General features: G+C 39.0%; 1 protein-coding gene and 1 long non-coding RNA gene across 2 annotated transcripts; both read right to left on the bottom strand.

Annotated features, from left to right (window-relative positions):
• Positions 1 to 200: 200 nt before the first annotated feature.
• krt18a.1 (keratin 18a, tandem duplicate 1) lies at positions 201 to 17247 on the bottom strand. The gene is made up of 14 exons (XM_080897694.1): positions 16698 to 17247; positions 14471 to 14553; positions 13848 to 14004; positions 13012 to 13176; positions 12804 to 12929; positions 12385 to 12605; positions 12177 to 12299; positions 3875 to 4304; positions 2088 to 2170; positions 1849 to 2005; positions 1510 to 1674; positions 1284 to 1409; positions 650 to 873; positions 201 to 348 (listed from the first exon to the last, which is right to left on the bottom strand). The coding sequence occupies exons 1-14, from the start codon at positions 17130 to 17132 to the stop codon at positions 216 to 218; spliced, it is 2628 nt and encodes an 875-aa protein (XP_080753820.1). The 5' UTR covers positions 17133 to 17247; the 3' UTR covers positions 201 to 215.
• On the bottom strand, positions 6029 to 8044 carry LOC308406954. The gene is made up of 4 exons (XR_013973617.1): positions 7765 to 8044; positions 7458 to 7610; positions 6819 to 6902; positions 6029 to 6707 (listed from the first exon to the last, which is right to left on the bottom strand). It is a non-coding gene; the product is annotated as an uncharacterized lncRNA (long non-coding RNA).
• Positions 17248 to 23167: the final 5920 nt, after the last annotated feature.

Here is a 23167-nt window from a genome sequence, read left to right as displayed (position 1 = left end):
ACACTGGCTCCTCTGAACTAATAATTTAACAGAATAATGAAATAATACATAAGTCTTATCAGTTTAATCAATGGGTTTCTATGAATATCAGTCAAAGCAATGGTTGATATGCTTATTTTGCCTTTAAAAGAAACGCTGAAGACATTGACAGAAAGCAATCAAAATAAAATGTTGCCATTTAATTTTTTTCATAGTTGTTTTTCTTTCAGTTGTTTTTAACTAAATGTCAGATTTTCAGTGGATCCGATCTCCTTGCTCTCCTTGCTCTCTGACACCACTTTGCCGTCCACCACAGTCTGAGTGACCGTCACCACTTGGATTTTCTTTAGGTCAACTGCATCTTCAAGGCTGGTAAAATGAAGAAATATAAAAAGGTTAGTCATACGGAGACAGAACAGAAATATATTTTCCACCTTTGAGTGATCTTTTCTTTGACATGATGAAATTGAGCAGTTGAAATTTAAATGATGGTAATAGGATTACATAGACACAGGTCAGTGACATCTGCTTTCCATATCATTGCTGCTCCATGTTTGCATGAGGCTGCTTTAAATCAAATTTGCAAATGCTCCCCCGAGATGAAGAAGGCTTCTGTCTCATTGAGCGTATGTTGCATCCATACTTTCTGCTGCTTCACCTTAATACTCACTTTAAGTCTCCTTCACCATCCAGCAGCCTTCTGTACTCTGCAATCTCAGCCTCCAGCTTCACCTTGATGTTGAGGAGGGCCTCGTACTCATTCGTGTTTTGCTGGATGCTGCTGCGGATCTGTGCCAGTTCCTCCTGCAGTCTCAGGATTATCTCATTGTATTTTTCCAGCTCTAAATTGTAACGCCTCTCAATGTCATGAAGGGCAGCCTCCAGGGACGCTTTCTGTGAAGAGATTAAGGAAAAGCACCATTGTAAAAATTTTGTGGCTATCTTGCATTAGGTTAGTCTGGGCAATTGATATGTGTTAAACAGGAACACAAAGCTAGAGTTAGCTTCATGATTTAGCCTAGAAATAAAAACTTGCATACAAAATTATGTACCAGCACTTCTGACAACCTGTGAAAAAATGCAATTAGTGAATTTTCGATGTGCTGATTGGTGAAATTTATTGTTTTTGAACAGAGCTAGGATCAACTTAATTTTTTTCTTGGCTGTAATGCCTGTCATGCTCTGGAACTGCCAGGTGTGAACCAGGCTCAATCTATGAGAAGACCTAATGATGAGTATTTATACTAAGGGAAGGGTCAAATCTCAACCCAGAACGGGAAACTAATGACGTAACCAAGACTTACCAGACTATGTGCAGACTGGAGCTCAATTTCCAGTGCCTGATGCCGCCTCCTAGTTTCAGTCATTACACCTGCGGCCTCCTTCAGGGCTGTTGAGCTCTCTGTGACTTTGACCTGCACCTCTGTGATCTTAATAGAAGATTATATACATAAAGAATTTACAAATACTGTTCAACTCACAGTCAAGGAAAAAAAAAAGATGTTTTTCACCAGCCTAGTTTAGCTGTACCTGGGAGTTATGCCACGCTTCAAGCTCCTGTTGGTTCTGTAGCGCTATCTTCTCATACTTTGCTCTTATTTCCTCCATGATTCTGGCCAGGTCCTGTCCTTTTGGTGCATCAACATCCACATGGACCCCAGCCTGTGCGTTTTGAACTCGCAATTCATCAACTTCCTGTTCGGGAGGAAATAGTCAGGGAGTGATTTCCTGAACATTTGGTTAATAGGATTTTCCTGTGCTAAGTGGTTAAGGAAAAATTTGTTTTAAAGGTGCACTGTACTGTATTGGGGTTATCAGATAGGTTTTTCTCTTTGAACTGCTCTGCCGAACTTTACAATGATTGCATACTCTCTCGTGGTTCTTCTTCAGGCTGATCAACTCCTCCTTGAGGGACTCGATTTCACTCTCCAGGTGCAAGCGAGTAACATTGGTGTCATCCAGGATCTTCCTCAGTCTTGAAACATCAGCCTCCACTGTCTGCCTCATGGACAACTCATACTCATACCTATGGAGACGGAGTGAATGCTAGATCTGCTCATGCTGGTGAAGAGATTACCTTCATTTTGCACAAAAATCTCGACACTCACTTGGTTCGGAAGTCATCTGAAGCCAGACTTGCGTTGTCAAGACTGATAGCATACTGGGCATTTGCCCTGGTCATGTCAAGAATCTAAAAAACAGCAATGGTATTTTTGGTGACATAACTGTATGAAGAGATCGTTTTGGTGGAAAGCAAACTGTGACTTTCAATTTGATGAGTTGCAAATGGTTGATACTGCTTAGCGATAGGAGCCCACAGGTAATAAATGTTGTGAAATCAGGTATTCAAGCGATATCTAGGACACTATAATAATAAAGTTTATGTGTTAACAGTGACTCGATTGAACAATAGTATGTGGCATTTACAAGAAAAGAGTTGTAGTTGTTGTAGTTCTGGGTTCGTTTAACATTCTGAAAAAACTGAAATGCAAGAAAACTACAACTTAAGAATCATTTGTGAGAACTAGTATACCATAGCTACCTAAACCAATCCGGTCTTTAAGTGATGACCTGATAAAACCTGATTCCAGGCCCAAAGTACTCTGCGTTTAATAAGGCTGTTGTGTTTTAACATGTTTTAATGCTTTGTTTCTTGTTATATTTCATCTCAACAAGCCCCTAAAAACAGTCGGTAATCACTGTCGGCCTCTCTCGGTTTTTATTACCGCTATTCATTTTAAAGCTCAGATTTTAAAACCTTACGATCTAACTACAGCCCAGCCCATGCAGTAGTATATTAATAACTAACCTCGTGTTGAGGATGGATTGTCTCAGTTGTTCTCCTGAATGAAGTTTGGTCCATGCCATGCGAATGCATTTGTCCCTAACCACCGGGAACCCTCACGTTAACTTTTATCGAGTGGAAAAAAGTTAGCATTCATCCTCCAGCTTCACTGTTTATAATATGCTAACATAGCTGTGTCGCTAGCAATTACGTAGCACATCCTTATATACCAGCTAGTGCAGGGGTGTCAAATTCAAATACACGGTGGGCCAAAATTCAAAACTGGAACAAAGTCGCGAGCTAACGTTAATATTTATTGAAAAAAAAATCTTCCTCCAGATATAAGAATGAATCTTATTTTTACTCTTTTTATGGACTCAAACAAGTTTTGCTAAAAAACTGAATATGGAACAAGCAAAGCTTAATACTAAACAATATATATATTAGCTGTATAATACCAGCAAAACTTTTGCGAGATCCCGAGTTAGTTTTGCGTGATCTCGCAAAAGTTTTGCGAGATCCCGAGTTAGTTTTGCGTGATCTCGCAAAACTTTTGCGAGATCCCGAGTTAGTTTTGCGTGATCTCGCAAAAGTTTTGCGAGATCTTGCAAAAGTCTGTCTTCATTTTTTTTCTCCCATGTGCCCTGCGGGGCTCCGTAGGAAGTGATAGCAAAACTGTACATTTTAATTTGTTTTGGAAATCTCTCAGTCAGGACGTGGTATATTATATTTAGATGGAAACTAGCGAGCTAACTTCCTGCTAACTTCTAACTCTGTTAAATGTCATAAATTTGGTTTTCATGGATACCTGGATGTTAAACTTAATTGTTACACCTGGTAGAGCAGAACGCTGATCATTTTATTACAGATGAAAGAATTTAGATAGTTTTTAACTCTCAGTGATGCTGCAGTGATTGTGTGAATTACGTACCTGCAGCAGAGTTTGGGCCCTGGCACAGCTAATGACGGCAGACTTAAAGACCGGATACTTAATCAACTAATTTCAGACCATTTATTTTGAGGACATTTCAGATTCTGTGAAAAATTTTATTACTCTAGAGCCCTTAGATGCCTAGACTATCATCTAGATTAAATGTTTCGTTGGCTCACCTGGGCCCTGAGGCCTTCGATGATAACGTAGTACTTGCTGTAGTCCCTCCCTTCCAAGGGGCCTCTATTCTCGGTGGCCTCTCTGATCTTGACCTCCAGCACTGCATTGGCCTTCTCCAGATTCCTCACCGTCTCCAGATAGTTCGCCAGGCGGTCATTCAGGCACTGCATGGCATGCTTCTCGTTTCCAATGCCCATGGCGCCAGAAGTCGATCCAGAGGACAAGGACTGGTAGTCGTATCCTCCGCCAAAACCGCTGCCAACACGCGAACCATAGCTGGCACTGGAAATCTTGGTTCCACGGCCGCCTGCCCCTCCAGTCACACTGTGGGCGTAGGTTTCCATCCGTAGGGATCTGGGACCTCCAAGTGAACTTAAACCATAATTTTGAGAAGACTGGCGTCTAAGCTCCATTGGTAAAGGAAGTGTGCTGATCAATCAGAGTGAGAAATGGCACCGAGGAGAGTGGCAGCAGGGTGGAGTATGAAGGTGGAGTCTGAGGCCTTATATACAACTCTGAAAAGCAATATTTCTTCCTGAAACTCCTCTCCTATCTATATTAAATTGTTACCTTTGACCTTCTTTGTCCTCCACCCACTCACTTCACAGGTAAAAAGTGTACTGACATTTTCATTTTGATAGTGTGGAAATAAACTGATAACCTGATATGACTCACAGTGGACACAGTGAGGCTGGACATGTTCTATTTTATTTTATTTTTTTTTTGAGAGGGGGCAACAAATCTGTTTAAAAATGTTCTCTTTACTATAGATGCCCCCTGCAGTACTATAAATAAATAGAAATATATATTTGTTACACACCATTGGATTGCACCTAACACCCACCCCCCAAAAGATACATGTATTACAAACAAGTATAGTGTAGTTACAAATTGAGCATGAAAAACACTGTGGGAGAGGGGAGTATACTGGTAAAGGAACATGAGCCCTTCTGGATGGGTCAGATTACACCTAATCTGAAACTTGAAAGCTTAATCTTTTTTTCTTGAATGGCTGTGACGCTGTTTTACTAACACAATCTTATTTTATTGGCAGAAAAAACACCTGGCCCAAGCACTTGAAACCATGTGGTAGATCTCACTACAGCAGGTGTCACCATGACTACAAAACAAACGCGCACGCACAACCTCGCAAGTTGAGGATATCAGTTTCACAAACATGACTGGTACCAATGTATTAGCTTGTGTTGGCTGTGGCATGCTTCATTATGCGCCAAAGAAAAATAATCCAGGAAATGTAGGAAGAACAGGCGGATTTGATAAGGCACAAGCTAAAACACTGCACAGAATTTAAAATACGACTAGTAAGACTATTAATAATAATATAAGCCTTCCAAATTTGCAAGGCAGACTATATGTTTACTGTGTCAAGAATAAATAATCAATCAAAACTGGTTGGTTTTACTATGCAGGGTTATTTGGTCATAGTGTTGGCTATTAATACACTGAAAAAAAAAAGTTCTTTCAATTTACTTGATTTTATTGTGTACATCGGTCCCACATAATATGAATAAGTATGACTGACTTAATTTTCCACTTTCCCTCAAGTAATTAATGCTTGCCAAATCAAAGTATTTTATTTACATCAGATTACTTTAAAAAATCATGTTTGATGTACTAATATTAATCTGTTATCATAATATCAATGTATTGCATAATGTCAATATATTTTAATGTTTAACACCAACTTATTTTTATTTGCCAGTGGTATGCAATGATATTATGTAATGTAAACACATTGCAATTATGTTCCTGCAACACAAATTATGGCTTTAAATCCTACTTAATTTTTTCAATTGAAATATTAACTGATCATTATTGACAAAAAAGGCAAAGACTGTGAGTGCTACTGAACAGTTCACCTTTATTAAACTGTAACAGCAGTGAAAGCAGCAATTCTGCCATGAACAAGTCCAAAATCACATCCATATAAACTTGTTAACACATTTTTAAAGATAGCCTGTAGAAATAACTAAAAGAAAAAGTTAGTTTGAGAATATATTTGCAAATATTTCACAAAAAACTGACCTTAGCAGCAAATAAAAGAAAGTGCTTATAGATGATCCTGTCATCTCTTACATATAACATTTGTATTAATTACACAATTGAAAATGTAAACTAAATTAAGACTACCTGAAAAAAAGCAACACGCTTTTATGAATAAACAGATTTACACAAATATAACTTGTGTGTTATTTGACAACAGTTTCAGCTTCTGTACAAGTATTTACCTGTACAAGATTTCAACTAAGTTGAGCCTTAAATGACATTGTTACATAACTAATACCAAACACCTACATGAATTTTAATCTTCATTAAGCAGGACATTAAGGTTGACTTAGAACATATTGCTAAAAATCGTCAGTAAAAATTTCTTAGAACATGATACCAAAAGGAAAAATCATCCTGCATTGCAGTCACATGAGGGGAAAGCAATAAAAACATAAGCAGTATAACGTTACTGAACACAAAATGAAAAACTGCAAAGAATTGCAGAAGTGCAGTCTTTGACTTCTCAATGAAACAGATGGTTTTTGAAAGCAAGAACTTTAGAGAGTTTAGCTCCATCCAGTTCCATGAAAACCTTCTGGAAAACGTCAAAGTTGTAGCGAAGGTCCGCAGGGTAGGCAAGGTTTAATGCATACATTAGTCCAAATAGCATTATCACAGCAAATGCTACATTATCCAAAGTCTTCGCCACCCTGATGCCTGCAAGGACAACTCTTGTTCATCTGCTGAAGCTTGCTCTTTAAGAAGATAAATTCAAACAGTGGTGTCTTCAACAGTCTCACTGATGGCACGTTGTTCCATGCCCTGTAAAAAAGAAGCCATGTTAGTCATTTCATGCCAAGTAAGTAATATGACAAACTGTGGAAAGTCTGAAAAAAAGAAAAAAAAAAAGAAAAGAAAAAGACAAGTACATACCACATACTCCCGGATAAGCATGCCAGGGTCTTCACCCATGTAGATACACACTCCCTTGACACACTCAGCATCAACATCTTCACACTGAAATGAAATGTATGTAATTAGCATCTTCATTCAGCCCTTGTCCTTCATTTAAGTTTTAATAGTGTACTTTACATGAATGTTTTTAAAGTAAAGGCACACAAATTAATAATAGGTTTACTGGCAATTAATAATAAGTTGACAAAGTGAAGGTTAAAAAAAGAAGCAGATGTAAAAATACAAAATGAGAGAATTTATCATGGAAACATTTGAAATCTTCCACAATAATAAAGTTTCATCCAAAGAGGATTATGGGTGGCTGTAGCTCAGGTGGCAGAGCAGGTCAGCCACTAATCTGAAGGTCGGTGGTTCGATCCCAGGCTGCCTCCTGGCTGCATGCCAAATATCCTTGGGCAAGATACTAACCCCGTGTTTGCCTACTGGTGGTGGTCAGAGGGCCCGGTGGCGCCTCTGTCAGTGTGCACCAGGGCAGCTGTGGCTACAATGTAGCTTGCCAGTGTGTGTGAATGGGTGAATGACTGAATGTAGTGTGAAGCGCTATACAAATGCAGGCCATTTACCATGTTAAGTGAATGTTCAGGATTTATCACTTACATTATCCATTTATGCCACAATTCTTTTCAGTATTAGTCCAAGCTCTCCTCTTCTGTTGACCAACTTCACCAGGTTGTCCAAGTGGAGAGCCAGCTGAGCCAGGAACTTTGTTTAAGGGGGGATGGTGGCAATTCTCTTAAACTCAGCGTTGATCTGAAAACATGAGCACAGAGGAATGAGCTTCAAAGGTTTAATACCTGGAAGAAGGCTGCAATCACTCATGCTGAAGAAATGGGCTGTCAATGGGCTTTGCCTTAACCATTTTAGGCTAATACCACAAGAACACCGTGTATGAGGCAAACCTTACCTCATGGAAATCAAATAGAGCAGGCCATCTTGCCATGAAAGCCTCCACCATTGGTGCATCACGAACACCTTCATGTCTTCTGTATGAAAAAGTCTTTTCCATCTTGAGTTTCACCAACTCTGTTACTCTTTTTTATGTCCATGTTGTGGGCTTTGACATGTCAATAGCTTTAAGAGTCCCTTTGTCTGCTACTTCTGAAACTGAGGTAAGGTTAAGAAACTCATTCCCAAACAAGGAATCCATAAACTGAAGTCTGAAACTGCCCTGAAGACAACACTGTCTCTTGACTTCAACGGTGAGATCCTCAGTTGATTCAGGCGCTCCATTAGAGAGTGAGCCTTCGACAGGTTCCGTCAGCCAAAACAGTCTTTAGGACCATAGGACTCCCCATAGGACTCTGTAGGCAACAAAGAATTACATATCAGACATTCAGAAAGAATCATTTCAGTTTAGTTTTCATAAAGCTATCCATACCCAATAGTCAAAGTTACAAAGATCAGACATAAAAAAAAGAATTTATCTAATGAAATACATGCGACTGAACCTATTACACTTATATGAACACCTTTTATTTCTATATGCCTTTTTAAAGTCACAATGTGGACTGATCCAATCTCATAGTCAACCAATGGATAAGTATCAAGGAGTTCACAGAGTGAGGCGAGAGTGAATATTCTTATGGATACTGGGCGGAGCTCAAAAGCTCTGTCGTGCTCTCTGTACCAGCCACCAAGCTCTCTGACAATGTAGAATATGCTGTGGTACAATGCAGATATGGTTTTTCAGTATTCTGGCAATCCACCTGCTGCCCTTTGGGCCAGTACCATTCCATTTCTATAAGTTATGCCCTTTAATGTCACATACTGTGCAAGGTTGACCTCTAGAATGTCAGGGAATATATACCTAATGACTTAAGCTATCTCCTCTTTAAGCAAATCCACTAGAAAGGCCGATACAGCTGAGACCTCTAATTCAGACTTGCCAAGAGATGGGGAGTTTAGATGGTAAGCTATCATCATCTGATGTTTTGACTTCTGTAATCATAAAGGTAACAATTTCACCATCACAAAAAACATTAATTTTAATTGAAAAACGGTATTCCAGTCCAGAAGAGATTCAATGGTTTCTTTAAAGTACCAATCTTTCCCTCATTTATACATAATGTATAAATGAGCTCACATATGTTCTACACAAAGTAGAAAAAAAAAGGGGGGGGGATCCTAATTTTTGTTAGGACGATGTTGGAAAATTCACAATACATCACTTAATAAGACATAGTCTGTTGAACAAACTTATCTCCTTGTAGATATCTGCTGTATTATTTGGGCATGACCGATAGAATAGTCAAGTAAGTGACACTTCATCTAAAACAATGACTAAATGGAAAGATGACTTGGCATTTATGGGCCCAGGTTCTTAAACCCACGTCTAAGGTGGCAGGATCCTTATTATAACTTGAGTGCGTGTCAGCAGCAAGAATTAAGGTATAGCACTGTGGGGCTCCCAGGTTCTTAAACTCTGACGGTTACAGCCAGACTAATTAGCCAATGTAGCCATAATAACTAGCACCAGTAACACAAACACTATTGTGCTCTCTCAGTGACGTTTTAACTTGCTAAGCCATCAAAAACGTCAGTGCTCTCTGTCACATGCATAAATTCCATATCTGACCGACAACAGCTGCTTTCTTCCGACTATGTGCAATTTGTTACTATTTTTCAGCTTTAGCCACAAAGCTAATACCAACTTTAGCTAGCACTGTAAAAACAACATGTAGATGCATTACAGATTACTTTTTATATAGCATGCACTGCAACAATTCTGTGAAAACGTACCAAACTAAAACAAATGTATTTAAATTACTTACCTTCTCAGTATGCCTGACTCGGTGCCAAAGGTTGCATGTGGCTAAACAGTCTTCCAGAATCTGGCGGTCAATTGCGCTCTCCTTAAATTATGTTGTTGTCTTATTGGATAAGACTCTAGGTCGTATTATCCAATCATATTTAGTTGTTGTCTTTGAATATATTGCATCATTTCCGGTTGTGGTCAAACATGATTACAATGGTTTTAGTAATCTAATTTAGTCACTTTAAATCAATGCAAGAAAAATGAGTAGTCTCAGTATTGTTTATAATCAAGTAAATGGTACTTTATTTAATCATGTAAATAAGAGAAACATGAAAAGCTTGTGTAGCATTAACTAAATTCATTTGTGCAAATTCAAAAGCCTGCCAATTCCCGTTTTTTCAGTGTAGGCTATTAGAGTTTTTAACCCTGCAAAGTGATTGCCATGCCAATATCCATAAGCCTTAATGCTAATTGCTAACTATGCAGTTTAATATAACAGAGCTGTATATCGAGATAGAAATAAACTGAGAAGTGAGTTTCCATTTTCACACATGCATGAAAAATGATTTTAAAGGCTTGGTTAAGTTAGCAGTTGGCATTAAGTTAGCAACTTATTTCACATTTACAGTTAGGTCGTTTAGTGTTTCGGTGACCCGACAATGTTTTTTAAACCTCCACAGTGGATTTTAAATCAAACAACCAAGATAAGATTGAGGGGCAGACTTTCAACTTTAATTCAAAGGATTTAAATATTTCATTAATTGTTTAGGAATTACAGAAATTTCTTTTTAAACATAGGATTTCATATGATTTGATGTGTGTTGGATCGTGAGCGGTTCATTTCTTCTCTGTACTTTTCTCATCCCATCATTGTAGTGCATTTTAATCTTGGTCCATCCTCTTCTTGAGAATCGCAGCATCTCTAACCCTTACTCTCCCTCTAGCACAATTTTTCACAACTTTATGTTGCACAGCTTTTCCTTTTTACTCCCACTTACTCTTCTGGTCTTGTGTTATCCCTGTCCCAACTTCTTTTGAGACAATTTTTCTGCTGGCGTCAAAATCAAAATAAGTGACCATTTCCTTAAAATGCCATAGTTTCTTTCTTTCTCTCCTTTTGTTGGGATTTGGTTTGTACTGTCTGAGATGCAGTGAGTCTATAGGCTGCAGTGTGCATTAAAACCTAGCTTAGTTGACGTGGTACTCATAAACAGCATCAATTAAAAGCTGGAAAGTCAAAGAATGGTAAGTGAACTAAATAGTCCTTTCTGGGAGAGACTTGGTGCTTGTATGTTTCCAGAGAAAAGTCAAAAGCAATTGGTACATTAAAAAGACCAGACGCTCATCTGAAGCAGTAGATGCTTAGACCTAGAACAAGGGCTACTACAATGGGTTGGTTTCAGAACGTAAGTACTGGCACCAACTTTCACAGGTGTGGGGATATTCTTACTTTGGTGATTCATAAAAGGCACAAACCGTGACAGAGAGGGAAAGTTGTGGTGCACTCACACACAGTATCTATAATTATATCACAAGAAAAGTCAGACACTAAGTTGTAAAAGTAGGAATTATCTTACATTTGGATTCATAATAGTACTTCAAAAGGCAGCGATATTAATCCAGTGTACAGGTATATGATGAATAACAGGAGCGAAGGTCAGTCTCCATCAGACTCTTACTTAGGTTTGCTAGTTATTTCACTATGCTACCATCAGCTGAATAATTAGCTCAAGTTTGGTTGTTACTGCAGTAATTTATTGCCCGTGAAGTGTTAAACCCTAAATACTCTAAACAGTCCAAGCTGTATAACTTCAAATGGTAAATGTTGTAAAAGTCTGTCAGTACAATTCAGCTGAGGGGTTCAGTGAACGCTTTGAAAGAGCCTGGAGCTCAATTATGCGAACAATGTTGTTATGTTATTCTTATCTCCTATTTCCATCCCCCTTTTTATGTTATTAATATTTTTAAGCTGCTTCAGTGTGTGTTAATGGGAACAGGGGTTTGGGATTCCTGTTTACTTGTCTGCTCAGCAGACTAAACAAATCTGTATCTCGAGCGATTTCTGAATGAACAAGACACCGTGATAGCAAGTATAATTTCAGATGGACTTTATTGAAATGTCTGAACATAACAGCAAAGCAGGCAGACATAACTGGACAGAAAGAAAACAAAAAAGATGATGAAATATAAAAATAATTTCATTTTTTCTGAGAATTTTATGACTTTGAAATAACGTCTTGAATCTTTTTGTTTTTTTGAAAAAGTTCTCCAATTTGAAACTTTTGTAAACATCTGCATGTCGACAAACAAACACATAAATAACTCATGATGAAATAAATAAAAAATGACTTTGTTTTCTTTTGATCCAGTTTTTTTTAGCAGCCTGTGGGAGAGCTGTATACCCAGGAAGTCAAACTATTGGTAGAGACGGCTGAAGGGTCTTATTGTTGTTAGTGCTCTATCACTAAGAAGCAAAGAGGTAAAATTTGACCAGTTGTATGCTAGTGTTATAATGCTGTGACAGTGACTAGTGAGAGAATCAGCTGCTTGCTCCTTGTATTCAGAGGTTCTTTGTCTCTGTGCTGGAGGACACCACCTTGCCGTCCACCAGCGTCTGTGTGACGGTCATCACTTTTTTGGTCTTGGTCACTGTTGTTTTCTGCTCTTCCAGAGCATCCTGGAGCCTAAGTAAAAACATTAATACTCAGTTAACTTCCAGGTAGTTTCTACTTTTAGACTTCTAAATGATAGGAAAACTATCCTACGCACTTGAAGTCTCCACCGTCCAGCAGCCGTCGGTATGTTGCGATCTCAGCCTCCAGCTTCATCTTTGTATTGAGCAGGGCCTCGTAATCCTGTGTCTGCAACTGGATTTTGCTTCGCAGCTGTGTGAGCTCTGCCTCCAGGCCCAGGATGATGGTGTTTAAAGACTCTATCTCCATGTTGTAACGGAGCTCCGTGTCCCTTAGCGTGCCCTCCAGAGAGGCTTTCTGTAAGTGACAAGAAGGGGTTACATTTTTACAGTGGACTCAGATTAGTGATGACAGCTCCATAGAGACAAATCACCGGAGTGCAACGCTTGTGTCAACAGAATACACCCGAGAGACTTGAAGTGAGAGTGCTGAGTTGGGCAATGTGGAGAGTTCAGATAAGCGTGTTTAGAGGTAAATGAGGGGCAGACTGCTCACCAGACTCTTCTGTGATTCCAGTTCAATCTCCAGCGTTTGTATCTGTCTGCGCAGTTCGTGCACCTCTGTCTGGGCACCCTTCAGGGCCTCTGTGTTCTGGGTCACCTGTGTCTGCACTTCTGTTATCTGATTGAGGTTAAAAGACAAGTTAGTCAAGAGTTTATTTATTTACATTTTTTAACTTGATTTGTTTTTGCTAATGGTTTACCTGAGATTCATGCCATGCTTTCAGTTCTTCCTGGTTCTTCTTTGCCATCTTCTCATACTTGGCCCTGATTTCTGCCATGATCTGAGCCAGATCCTGGCCTTTAGGAGCGTCGACATCCACGTGGACTCCAGACTGGGCGATCTGGTTACGAAGCTCGATAACTTCCTAAAGAAAAAAAGAAAGTCAATAGAAAGTCACTCTTATTGTTTACCTTACCTAACTACTTCCAGGTCTATAGAATACTTCTTAATTCTTTTTCATTCTACTGCTTGAACTGAGTCATGACCCAGCGGTGACCCTTAGCCTCTATCCAACCATAATCACACGCTTCGGTCAGGCAAATATACAGGTCTGTGCCTGAGTCCCTTAACACTTAATTTAATATTTCCCTCAGTAAACAAATGGTTGTGTTTTGGCTTATGCACTCAAATCATAGTCATTTGAAATCTTTGGAGCTTTCTCTGTTGCCAATTGTGGCTGGGAACCATTTTTACGATGAGGCTTCCCACAGATCTCACATACAGATATTTCAGATTTCTTAAGCAACCTCTGCATTCCCAGCAAAGTTTTCTAAAGACTGTTTTCCACAACATCCCACTCAAGGAGGTGTAGGCTGTAGTCGTGGCTTTCACTGCATGTGGATGGAACTTAAGCACATATGGTTTCAATGAGAAGGATTAATGAGATGAACAGATCTGCAAATAATATGTATATAATTATGTATCTTTCTGAGTTCGACTATGTTGAAAGCAGCACAAATATAGCCTATAGACCTGAATTAAATATTTTATATTTGAAATTTTGTTTTTGAAATAAGTTAAAGTAATCAAACTCACATTTTCATGGTTTTTCTTGAGATGGATGAGCTCCTCCTTCAGTGCTTCGATCTCACTCTCCAGGTTCATGCGGGTCAAGTTGGTATCATCGATGACTTTCCTCAGACCAACAATGTCGGCCTCCACAGACTGGCGAATGGCCAGCTCGGACTCATATCTAAACAGGACAGGGCAAAGCAGTCAGGATAACGTCAGAGTTTGGCGCAGCTGCTCACATTCACAGAGGCTTAATGAACTTAGTCTACCTGTAAATTTTTGTTAAATATTTTGCTACACTTATTTAGAGAGTTGCCGTACTTTGTCTTGAGTTGCTCATGATTATTTATGTGTTTGTGTGAACTGTGTATGTTTAGAAAATGTCAGTGTACATCATTATTTGGTCAGCGTATAATACTGTTAACTTTATGGTCAGCTCTGTTTGCAACTACACATAATTTATGACACAACTCCAGCAGTTGTGATTCAAAGGTGACAATTTACGACTACATGACTGATGACTGACTCCTCCTTTAGATCTTCACACTAGATTCGTCCTACAACCCATCCTGCACTAAAAGAGGGTGTGCCAGCAGTTGTCTATTTCAGTGTTTTACAATGTCAGCGGTAAAGCAGGCGGGTCTTACTTCACTCGGAAGTCATCAGCTGCCAGGCGAGCGTTGTCAATGTTGAGAACCAGACGAGCATTGTCGATAGTGGCATCAAACACCTAGAATCGGATAACAAAAGAAAAACTTTATTTCAACTGCAAAGTTGAAACATGAAGCAGCTAACAGTAGAGCGAGCAATTACAAAAGAATCAACAAAGAGAGACAATGACTATTGTATATATTTTATTAGCGTAGTTTTGTAATATTGCTTAAGAATGTATTTTTCATACTATTAGAATCACCAGAAGTTACCTGTAGTTTGAACTGGTAGTGTATAAAAATTTGAATATTATATTTAATATTATCATATATTGTACTTTGAAAAGTTAGATGAGAAGCTGAAGACTAGAATTACATTTGTTTGCTAAATGCTAAGCTATGGCTAACAGCCAGTTAGCCTAGCATAAAGCCTGAAAACAGCTGTACCTCAGAACCTTTTAGCTTTGGTAAGACTTCATGTAAAGGGAAAAAAAGATTATTATACCAAGTTAATGACTAAGCTAGGTATTCTTTTTTTATTTTGCGTTTTTCAGTGCTGCTTGGCTAAGTCAACCAGCTGCTGGCTATCGCTATGCTATTAGCAAACAAACATCTTTGCTCAATCAAACTCAAAAAGCGTAGTTCAAAACTAGCCTGATGTTATATATAGATAAAAATAATTTTCTACTCATGCTATGTGTGCTTTTTAGTTTTAAGTTTTCATAGAAAACTATAAAAGTTTATTGGGGTTTACTGTTAGAGGATAAGTGTCACTGTCTGTGTGTATAAATGTGAATAGTGGCAGCTGCTTCAAAAACTAAATGGTTAGAATATTTGTTCTAGCTGAGAGATATGACAGATAAAGGCTGGGATGGATGGCAAGGGAGGTATGCAGAATGCGCCAATCAGTGGCTGCCAGGCTGTTGGTGCTAAGAAACAGGATCTTGTCGGCAGACAATTTGCATGAGGATGGTGGTGACTATGGCTGTGCCGGTGTGTTTGTGTGTGTGTTTGTTCACTTCACATGCAAGTCTGTGATTCTGAGGGTAGTCGACTTTTCATGTCAGAACTAAATTTATTTTTAGACTCTGTTAAATCTCTGTGAGAATTTTTTGGGTTTTTTTCTGAGGTTATGGGTGATTTCTTTGCATCATTGCAGACGAAATATTAGGTGTGTTCGACCTTTATCTGTTTGGCTAAGCTGAGGTCCTCAGTTGTTAGTAGAGCAAACAAAACCCAATTCCAGACAGCGTTTGATCTTATGTAATGTTTTGAGAAGTAAAGGATTGGGGGAAAAGCCGCTTATTCAAAAAAGAAATTTTCCGACCTTGATGCTAGTATCCTGTTACAAAGATTAGACTACAAATATGTTTCCCCACAGCGATAAGATGCAGAGATACGCTATGCTACAGTCGAAAGTCCAGAATGTTCCATGTGGCAAGTCTGACTTAATGCTGTCAAATAGCAGTTTTGAATGTAGAATGTCAGGATTTTGTGCTTCAGGGATCCTGCTGTTTTTTTCTGTGGCATGCAATACCAAGAAATCTCGAATAAATGATTAACATGTTTTTGCTGCATGAGTAGTACCTTTACTTTGAAATCTTGAAACTGTGTGGAAATTACAGCTGAACTGACTTCATAGCATTTGTCATTTAAGCATGAGTTAACATTCAGTCACTTATAAAATGCTGATAGATCCTTCTGTGTCTAATAAGTTTCCCTTTTATCTCTCACTTTCTGTTGGATGAACGCAGAGTGAAATTGTTACAGTCACACTCTCAATTTAAGAAGACTAAACAAGGAGGGAAAGGGTAGTTAAGGATGGGAAGTATGGGGTTTATAAGTAGTCGCAGGATTCTCTCTCTGGTTTCCTGTGTCTGTGACCCCTGATGATCCAGCATTCCTCCTCCATACTGTTTCCGGTCCAACCCTCAGCCCCCAGCTCAAAGCAGCAGTGGCGCTATGCCAAGCACTAGCAGGAATCCACTTTGTTAGGATTCTACAAACTATACGAGACCCTGAGAACTAATGGGGATATATTTAGTCAAAAATACATAACCAATCAGGTACACTCACAACATCTTAAAATGTTTATCACAGCACATCTCATTCTGCTTTTCATGTTCATCTTCTTTCATCTCTCGTTCTTTTTTTATTAACACATAAACGGTCACATTCCCCTGTCTACCCTCGTCATCCCTCCCAACCCCATTTCCCTCCTCACCTTCTTCCGCAGGTCATCCAGGATGGCCTGGTACTTGCTGTAGTCTCTGAAGTCGGGTCCGCTCTTCTCCAGGGCCTCCTTGATCTTAATCTCCAGCTTGAGGTTGGCCTGCTCCAGGTTCCTCACCGTCTCCAGGTAACTGGCCAGGCGGTCATTCAGGTTCTGCATGGCAAACTTCTCATTGCCCATGATGTCGGCGCTGTTCCCGCTCACCTGGATGTTGCTGGAGAAGCCTCCTGCTCCAGAGCCAGCTGCCATGCTGGATCCCAGCCCACTGCGGTAGCTGGAGGAGACGCTGATTTTGGTCCCACCGGCCCCACCATGAATGCTGCTGGATTTGTAGAGCGGAGCAGAGGTGCGAGTGATGGACATAGCAGGAGCCCTGCTACTAGAGGAGGAGCGCACAGAGTATGTACTATGTCTGGAGGTTTGCATTGTCGCTATAGTGTGAGACTCAGTGAGAGAGACTGTCAGTAAGAGAGACAGAGGCACAGCCTGGGCAGGCAGAAATTGGAGCTCACAGACACAAGGCAGGAGGAGAGGGAAAGTTTTAAACTATATAAACCTTGTGGGCCCTCAGGTCCGCCCCTCTGACCACTCCTCCTAGCCTGTGTCACCTCCCTTTTTTTCCACTGGCCTCAGCCATACTTACTGCTCAGAACCTGCCTTTGTCCTTGAAGGCTCCCTAAGTTAGTAAATCTTGACTCTGTGGTATTCAGTAACTTGATATTTGGTAGAATTATAAAACCTTTTTTTCCCTATATGAGACTAGAGTGGCCTTAATTTTGGACTTTACTGACACAACAGTAAAGTCTAAGATTAGTTCTGCTTGTTAATTTTACTAACAAAACCTTTAAAGAGAATAAAACCCACACTGACAGTTAAGGAATGCCTAAAATAATATTAGGCCTTTGCACTCAATGTTTATTAACAATGGTTCCAACAGTAATAGGATTAACAGTACTGAGTTACATAAACAGCTATACCTCCTTTTGGCTCCACGTTAGACTCATCATAATCTCCACCCTATAGGAGTGACACACCCAAAAGTGACCCACAGATTCAGTGAGTGATCACATGCTCAAATGATGTCATCACTGCTCTAGTCATCAGAGCTGATGAGATCAGGTCATTTCATACCTACATGAGGAAGACACGACAGCTAATGCAGAAGTGCATTAGCTGTCGTTTAAAAATGTAATCTTTTGTGTTTGTCAGCACTCTTACTGATTTACCATAAACAAAACTCTCAATAAACATCTGCAATCATAGTATTTTATAAAAGCATTATTTGGGATCCAGCTAATTATTGTTAAAGGTATTTTTATACCATTCCAGGTGTCTGTTGGTTTGATGTGAAAGTACATTTCCAAATCTAACATACCACAAACACAACCCATGATCTTTGGTGTTTAAACCTGAATAAAAAACATCAGTTAAATAAGAAAAAAGTTTTCAAGGTGTTAACTCCAGATGTTATGTGTACTCCAGCATGTTATCTGTCCTGCTTAGCCGGATGTGTGCCTGATTGCCCCCCTCCCATAAAGGATATGGTCAAACAAAGGAACAATTCTGCAGTCTGGTTAGTAGATATGTAAGAACAATGACTTTTCTACACCAGTAAACATACTTCAGGGGCCCCCCTGCAGCTTTTTAACACAAGAACATTCCAGACACATTCCTCTACTTGGTGGTCTTAAAACAAGGAATAACTTCTTTTCTTTGTTTTCTTCACAGTTTTACATAAACTGTACAGATATGCATTTTATAATATGCGTCACTGTCAGATTTCTGTTTTGCAGAACAATTAATCATTTTTAATACTCAAAGTTATCTTCCTACGCACAGTCGTCTGTATCATCATCGACTTGTTCCCAGATAAAGATCCTGCTTAAGGTTTTGTTGTTCAGTATTATTGTTGCTCCACATTTTTCTGTTTTTTTGGGGGGGTTTTTTTTAGGAAGGAATATGCAGCAGGATATTAAAGGATAAAGGGCCCCTGACAAAATCAGAAATACTCTTGCTCTGCAGATGAGCCGGTAAACAAATGGATTTGTCATAAGCATTGCAATAAAGTGGCTTCATAAGAAGCTGCTTCACAAACATGTATTTAAGCTTACCTGTAAGTCTCTGAGATATTTTGAGGGCAGTCAGTAGAAACTGAAGAACAGACACAAATCAAGCAAGAGAAAAGAGAGTAGACAAAAAACATGTTTCTGATCTACAAATAGATTTAAGAAATTCAATTTCTTCTGAAATTAGTAATTAGTAAATATGCAAAACTAGCTAGGATCATTTTATGGATGACTGTTTTTTTTGTTTTGTTTTTTCCCACGATTTTGTTTGTCTTGTAGTGGTGGAGAATGATTGTGCTTTGTCTGAATCTAATGGCTGCCACACCCAGCAGAGAAAACAAAGATTAAGGTTTGAGGATAATAGCTGACCATAGTATGTGTACATTATTTGTAAGGTGAATAACAGGGGTTACCTTAAGCCTGACACAACAACAACAACAACAATGTGGGTTTTACACTTTATTTTGAACACATAACGCAAGTACAGCACAGGACAAAATTAGCTAAACTTGAGAACGGAAACAGAATATGAACATTTTAGAATTTCACCAGTTGGTGAAAATTTGCCTCAGCTGCAGCTCTTTCCGGTATAAAAATGTGGCCTTGTAGCCTTTTTGTAAATCCTATCTTAAACGAGTAGTTCAGTGTAAGTATGAAGCTGGTGCCAGGTTAGCATAGCACTGACACTGGAAGTAGTGGAAAAAACTAGCTCCACTGAACATGAAATAATATGGAAATTAACACTTTAGAATATCACCACTTAACATATTTCTTATTTGCTTAAAATGTATATAAAAAAATGTGAAAACACATTTTTTGGAGGTCTTGTAGAGATCAACAGAGGACCATTATTACATTTAGCAGCTGCTGATATTTGTGCTCACTAAATATTTGAATATCCAAAAACATGCTTTTTTTTTGCTTTTTATATAACAAAGACCATTTAAAAATAAATTGGGCTTTAACTAGGTCAGTAAATTTCTAAGCGTGAAATAAAAAGAATCATGCTAGCTTGTTAACACTCTCTCTGTCATTCAAGCTAGTTGCTAAGCTAAAAAGTCATCATTCCAGCATCTTAACATCCTGACATGACAGTGGTACCTAACACCTTAGCTAACCTCAGAAAATTAAAAGAACAGTTTAAATATTGAAAATGTGCGACCTCCTGTTGTTTCACAAATCTTGATGATCCATAAACATCTTTAATTTAGATGTAGCGCTAGCAGATCAGGAGCCACTCTTCATCACTTTTTTTTCTAAGGGAGCATATAAAATAATTACAGTAAGCTTAATCAATTGAAATGCACTTGTCACTTTAAGAGTAGACCGTTTCATGTAAGAAATGTATAAACAGAAATTGAGTAGTAAAAGCTGCCATGAAGATATCTATGGCCAGATTTGGTAATGACTTAGCAAACCGCTAATGGCTTCAAAAAGCTGCTGCAGGATTGTAGTGTTAGTTTTGTGAAAACAGTGCGTCAATGTAGAAAAATGAAAGGAGGCTAAAAAAGAATCAGCATGGTTTTATATAAATGTGAATTAATTTAATTTCAAACTTTTACACAATATAAACCTGAAATCTTTGTGAACTAACTCCATCACATGGACACACTCCACGACTTGAACAAATGGCACCACACCTCTACTTCAGGTGTTTTTCTTTTTTTCTTGCAGGATCTAAATGTTACTCTTTGCTCACAATAAAGCATTGATTTCACGTAAAATAAACATTGTCATGGTGTTAGGAAAACCACCCGTATTATGATAAGGGGAAGGCACAGATAATACTAGTCTGATTTCTGGGTCTGATATCTATTGCACAACAAATAAAAATCACATTATGACATCATTGGTTTACCTGACTGATGATTGTGAAATATGAACGGGAAAGTGCCCATCCAACTGTTTGATGTTGAACCCTTATCCTTAGTCACAATGTTTGGCTGATGCCAGTTAGGGCGAAAGCTCAGAGGTCCTGGCCCAGTGCCAAGAATCTTTGCCCATTACTGCCCTGATAGTCATCACGCAAGTTCCCCTCCTACTTGCACGCTAACCTGACAAACTTCAAAGGGCACATCAGAGTTTATGTAAATATATCTGTACATATTTTAATTTAAAAAATAAGTGAAACTTTTTCAAAATTGCATAGACTGGGCATAAACTGGTGCAATCACCTCCTCTCCATTTTTGTGCATACACTTTGATCATTTTCATAGCTGTGTTTACAACTATGTTTTCCATTCAATATTAACTATTATGTACAGCAAGAAATCATTATAAGGATTTAAAATCAAAGCAAATTATTGTTCAGACTTGTTTGTTTCCATCCTAAAATGCTCAGGAAAGAGTGACACTTTTTTAGAAAAGTTAACTGGAAATGGGTTGAGCAATGCTCAGCCTCTGTTTACGCTACTTCAACACCCTTATCAGCCTTGTGTAATAATGCAGTTGACTGTGATGGAGTCTGGGAATTCATAAGCTAGTCATACTTGCCTTATGATCAATGTTCTGCAATGGCTCTGCTCTCACTCTTGTTAAATACTGTATGTAGATGGGAAAAGTGTCACATGTGCATGCTCATATATGGCATTTAATCTGGCAGTGTGAAAGTGACCTGAAAGGTCATCGCTTTTCTGTTTAGACGGCACTCTCTTTGGTCACAAGGGTTGTGTTTGTTGTTAAATGCCTGAGTTTGACTCATGATCATCTGATGTTGAGTTGAAACTTCACTGGGGTAAAAATTAGCTTGGCTGGCTTGAGCAGATCAGAGGGACTGTAGGGATTTTGTTCTGCTGGACCATAATTTCCCTGTTCTGGCCTCAGGGTCCAGAACACCCACAGAAAGTGCTAAATCAGAGTAGGCCTGACAGAAGCAAAGGAAGACCGCCGAGAGGTCTAATGCACTGGCCGGGCCAAGGACTTGTCAAACATCTGACCTTGGCTGCACTTTATCACTCAGCACCTTATTCATTAGGAGGACAAACCATCACTGAGGAATTTCTGTGGAACTCCCATTAAAACTACTGACACAAGGACCTTCATTCATGATGTCTCACAGATTAACTCTTACTGCAACAACAAGCAAGGGAGAGCCCATGTTGTGACCACTTCAGAAAACTAATTAGGGGGCAAAAAAGCCCAACAATTACAGAATTTTATAACCAGAAAATGAGATACAAGCATTTCTTTTAGTAGTGTTTCTGGGTAAATATAGCAATAATTAACCTAGAGTGGTTTTTGTTCAGTGGCAGAGAGGACATGCAAGCAACACATAGCTCCCAGGTTTGAAAACAAGGACTCCCTTGCTGTTAGATAACATTGTTAACCCCTAACCCACACCATTAAAACCTTCTTATGACCCTCATGGTGTACTTCTACTCAGCAGTCATTCCTGAATATGCAAATAACATGAATGAGCAGAGAATCACAGAGAATACCTAAAAACAGCCTGTGGCAAGATGCCACACAGAAGCATAACAGTACAGTCACACTAGGGAAAACGTGACCACAGTGGTTTCAGTCTTCAGTGACTTTGAATCCTTATCCCTTCAATAAGAAGGGATAAGGATTCAGCCTGGCATCAGTCTGTGATAAGTTTGCTATTGAATGGAGTCAAACTGGCTCCATTCAATAGATTACATGGCACAAACATGTAATCTGTTTGTGATAACATGGTGACTAACTGTGGTGATACACACAAATTAACATTAGACAGAAATTGACATTTACTGCTTACATTTAGTGTTCAGCCAAAACGTCATAGATGTGAAACTGAACTTCCTTCATAAACAGTGAAAGTTGCTGCAGGATGGTGATTTAGCTGCAAAATTACATAGATACCTGCTTGGGGTGGCTGGAGCTCAGGATATAGAGAAGGTCACCTACTGATCAGAAGATTGGTGGTTCAATCCCGTCGCTCTAGTCTGCACGCCAAATGTCCTTGGGCAAGATACTAACCCCTAGTTGCTCTCTGATGCATCGATTGGCGTATAAATGTTAGATAGAAAGCACTTACATAGGAAAAGCATTGAAAAAACCTTCGCCAATCTGTCTGAGAGTGATTGCAGTCAGTCTGAGTCAGACCACAGTGGTTTGGAGACAGGTTTACTGCCGTAGAATCACTTTGTGACCAAAAGTTGTTACTATAACTATTTCAATGCAAAAATAAAAAATAAAAAATGGATGCAATCACCAGGAAACCACAGATTTTCTTTGTCGCACAGAAGTTGCTGTGATATTTTTACTCTAGTGTGAGTGAGCCGTTAAGAAGCTCATAAAGACTCACATGGTAAGCACTTGTGTGTAGACAATTTACAGGTGTGTGCAACATGCCCACCAGGTGCAGAGGTTGACTCAGACACCACTAAAGCACTAATCGCACAAGATCAGATGTCG

Source organism: Rhamphochromis sp. 'chilingali' (assembly GCF_963969265.1).
Source record: "Rhamphochromis sp. 'chilingali' genome assembly, chromosome: 12".
NCBI lineage: Eukaryota > Metazoa > Chordata > Actinopteri > Cichliformes > Cichlidae > Rhamphochromis > Rhamphochromis sp. 'chilingali'.
Note: the sequence above shows the minus strand (reverse complement) of the source record. Positions and strands in the feature narration are given on the sequence as shown.

Excerpts from the sequence above, each read along its gene's own strand:
- krt18a.1 (XM_080897694.1), bottom strand. The coding sequence starts at position 17,132 with ATGCAAACCTCCAGACATAGTACATACTCTGTGCGCTCCTCCTCTAGT. Across the intron at positions 13,177-13,847 it reads TCAAGAAAAACCATGAAAAT|GAAGTTATCGAGCTTCGTAA; the intron begins GTGAGTTTGATT and ends TTTTTTCTTTAG. Across the intron at positions 2,171-3,874 it reads TCGAAGGCCTCAGGGCCCAG|ATTCTTGACATGACCAGGGC; the intron begins GTGAGCCAACGA and ends GCTGTTTTTTAG.